At 35.8% G+C, this 2838-nt stretch overlaps 1 protein-coding gene across 1 annotated transcript; it reads right to left on the bottom strand.

The window, feature by feature from the left end:
* Positions 1 to 307: 307 nt before the first annotated feature.
* Positions 308 to 2632, bottom strand: LOC109827656 (transcription factor FER-LIKE IRON DEFICIENCY-INDUCED TRANSCRIPTION FACTOR-like). The gene is made up of 3 exons (XM_020394667.1): positions 2238 to 2632; positions 1515 to 1880; positions 308 to 507 (listed from the first exon to the last, which is right to left on the bottom strand). The coding sequence occupies exons 1-3, from the start codon at positions 2613 to 2615 to the stop codon at positions 415 to 417; spliced, it is 837 nt and encodes a 278-aa protein (XP_020250256.1). The 5' UTR covers positions 2616 to 2632; the 3' UTR covers positions 308 to 414.
* Between the last annotated feature and the right edge of the window lie 206 nt (positions 2633 to 2838).

Raw genomic sequence — 2838 nt, 5'->3', positions numbered from 1 at the left:
TGAAATTGTCCTTAACACTTGTTTCGGCATTTCGTTTCATTGTCGTAGGGACGAAATGGGAAGTTAGGGAATTCCCTTCTCCTAAGTTCCACTTCAATTTGAGGGTGAGAAAATTTTGTAGCGTTGCGGGTGAATTTCGGGGACATTTCACACTCAAAAGAATTCCTAAATAAATGTGATGAATGATTTCTTCCGACTTCCCTCCTCCACTATTCCCAGCTCATTCGTCCTGTACCCTTTTAAAGAAATTATTTTAATCCGGGAACATTCTGATCATTATTTTACAAAAATAAGAGCAGTATTCCGATCGAGATCCTCAAAGTGAGTACATTGGGAGATTGGTAGCTGAAAGATAATCCAGAAAGCCAAACAAAAAGAGCAGAAATGAGCTTAGGAAAATTTGAATTACAAATTCTACATCTGGTACCAAAATCCTTCCTTGAGAAGAGCGCTCATCACTTGTAACTTCATAGAAGAAGCAGTCATAACCTCCTCAGCTTTCTTCACCTACATCAATTATTTTCAAAATGTAACTAAACATGAAGAAGAATAAAGTATCAAGGTATAGAAATGAAGAGCTCTTACAGTGAAGGTTAGTTAATCAGAGCTGAAAGAAAGGTTAATTAGATTTCTTCATATAACAACATTCAAGCTACTACTTTCGTCAGTTAGTTAGATGGTCAAATTTGTGATATTTTCATTAAAATTTTATCTAAAAATAGGTTTTCATTTTCATGTAATAAACTTGATATAATAGATATATATACTCCAGCCTCAAAGACAATAAGTTCATGGGTTGAAAGGATATATGTGGCCGGCACATTGGGACGACCTACTGCTTATCTTAGAATCAGTTCATGGGTTGAAAGGATATATGTGGCGCATTATATTTGCATCTGTTTGCTGGAGTTTATGGAGATCAAGAAACAATTCTATTTTTGATCAAATGCAGTTTTCTATCAAGTCCATTGTTAACTATGCAATATCGTCATTATATGATTGGACAGGTACTCAAAGTGGATCTACAACACAAAAGATAAAAGCTATGTTGGAGAAAGACCCCAAAAGCTATGTTGGAGAAAGACCCCATTGGCAGAAGCATTTGACTAATCTGCAAGTGTCCAGATGTTTTCTTTAGTTTTTTGTATATGATTTACTCCAAGTTTTGTTCTATGTTTTGAGTGGGTTATAGAATTATTAGTTTCTTGATACCAAATATATGGCTGGCTTTTGTTCTCTCTTATATCTGTGTCAACGGTGAATGACGGCAAGGCCCTCTCTTCACCTTCACGGATGTTGGAGAGAAGAAAGTCATATATCACTAGTATTGAGAAACTAGTATTTCTATCTTCCAATTTTTGGATACAATTTGTATCCTGTTTTTTTGTAAAACTTGTTATTTAATACATATGACAGGGTTTATCCTTTGTTTTTGATAAAAAAAAAAAATACAATAAGTCAAAGCTCATGATAAGAACAATGAATGTAGGTGAAGAAAATGACGAAAGTCTTACATTCAAGGTCAATGTTAGAATGAACCGATCACAATTGAAAGAGAGGTTAGATTTCTCCATAAGGAAGCATTGAAGCGATTCCATTGCATTATAAAGAGTCGATGCTACTCCATCTCTTTTATTGCACTCAACCCTCACATAGCATCTCCCTTCTCCAACTTCATGAGCCATCACATTTAGTATCTTCCCTCCACAATTGTTCTTCTTGCAGCACTCATTATCAATGGCAACTTCAGACGCTTGATCTTCTTTTGATGATGACAACGATGATTCAAGGGCCGATATTTCACTTGTCAATTTCTTAGCTTGATCTTGGAGGCTTTGCACATAAACTACTGAATCTCCAATTATCGATGCTTTGTCCATCTACATAATAGATATAATCACATTTGAGGTTTTCAACTGTGAGAAAGATTTGTCATCTTGTTGGTTAGTTTCATTTTTAAGGGCTAATTACACATAGAGCCTTGTAGTTTGATGTTATTGAACTGATTTCTCTGTGGTTTTATTTTGGCGTATAGATCTCTTAGTGAATTTTTTTTTTTACTCTTTTACCCTTGAAAGTGAATAAAAAAGATTTTACTCAAGGATAAAGCACTGGTTTACTAACAACTTAGGGTAAAAGAATAACAAATTTCACTCATAGGGTATCTATCCACCACAACGAAACTACAAGAATGATAAGTTCAAAAACGTATGTGAGGGTGACAAAAGAATGTATACCTTCGTTATGTTAGGAACTAGTGCTCGTAGCTCATAGAGCTTCCCCTTCATTCTACTCCTCCTCTTTCTCTCCGACACTAGGGTTTTTGAACGGTCTCTCTTAGGCTTCGTATTTGAACCCGAATAATCCCCTTTGCTACCATTTTGTTCATGATTATCTTCTTCTTCCTCCTCCTCCAAGCTCAAGTTGAGGCCTGGAGAGCTGACTATTGCGTCTAATGACAAGCCAATATCTGAATCAAACACATTGTCGAAAAAACCAGCATCAGAAAACATGAAATCGTCGAATCCTTGAACAAAGCTATCATTGAATGGTTCAAGGCCATCAATGGTGTCCAAGTGAGTTTGGGAAGAGTAGACGAATTCTTGGCTATCCATCTCTTCACTAGCAAGGCTAATTAATGAAATTATGTTAGGTTGCATGCACATAAGTTTAGTTTATATAGGAACATAAGTACAAGGTGTGAAAGGAATAAAAAGATAATCAATGTGGTTTTACCCACACATTGTACATGAACAGAAGCGATTGGTGATGTGGAGGCATAATTAGCATTAATTAACCAACTGGAAAGGGATGATTTGAGGGAACATTGGGAGTAAA

The sequence above is a fragment of the Asparagus officinalis genome, unplaced genomic scaffold (genome assembly GCF_001876935.1).
Source record: "Asparagus officinalis unplaced genomic scaffold, Aspof.V1 AsparagusV1_Un343, whole genome shotgun sequence".
In the NCBI taxonomy this organism is placed as follows: Eukaryota; Viridiplantae; Streptophyta; class Magnoliopsida; order Asparagales; family Asparagaceae; genus Asparagus; species Asparagus officinalis.
This window is presented reverse-complemented; position numbering and strand designations above follow the sequence as displayed.

What these genes read in the sequence shown, in the direction of transcription:
- LOC109827656 (XM_020394667.1), bottom strand. Translation starts at nt 2,615, where the DNA reads ATGGATAGCCAAGAATTCGTCTACTCTTCCCAAACTCACTTGGACACC. An exon ending in TAGTTCCTAACATAACGAAG is followed by an intron (nt 1,881 to 2,237) that starts GTATACATTCTT and finishes TCTATTATGTAG; the next exon opens with ATGGACAAAGCATCGATAAT. An exon ending in TTCTAACATTGACCTTGAAT is followed by an intron (nt 508 to 1,514) that starts GTAAGACTTTCG and finishes TAATTGATGTAG; the next exon opens with GTGAAGAAAGCTGAGGAGGT.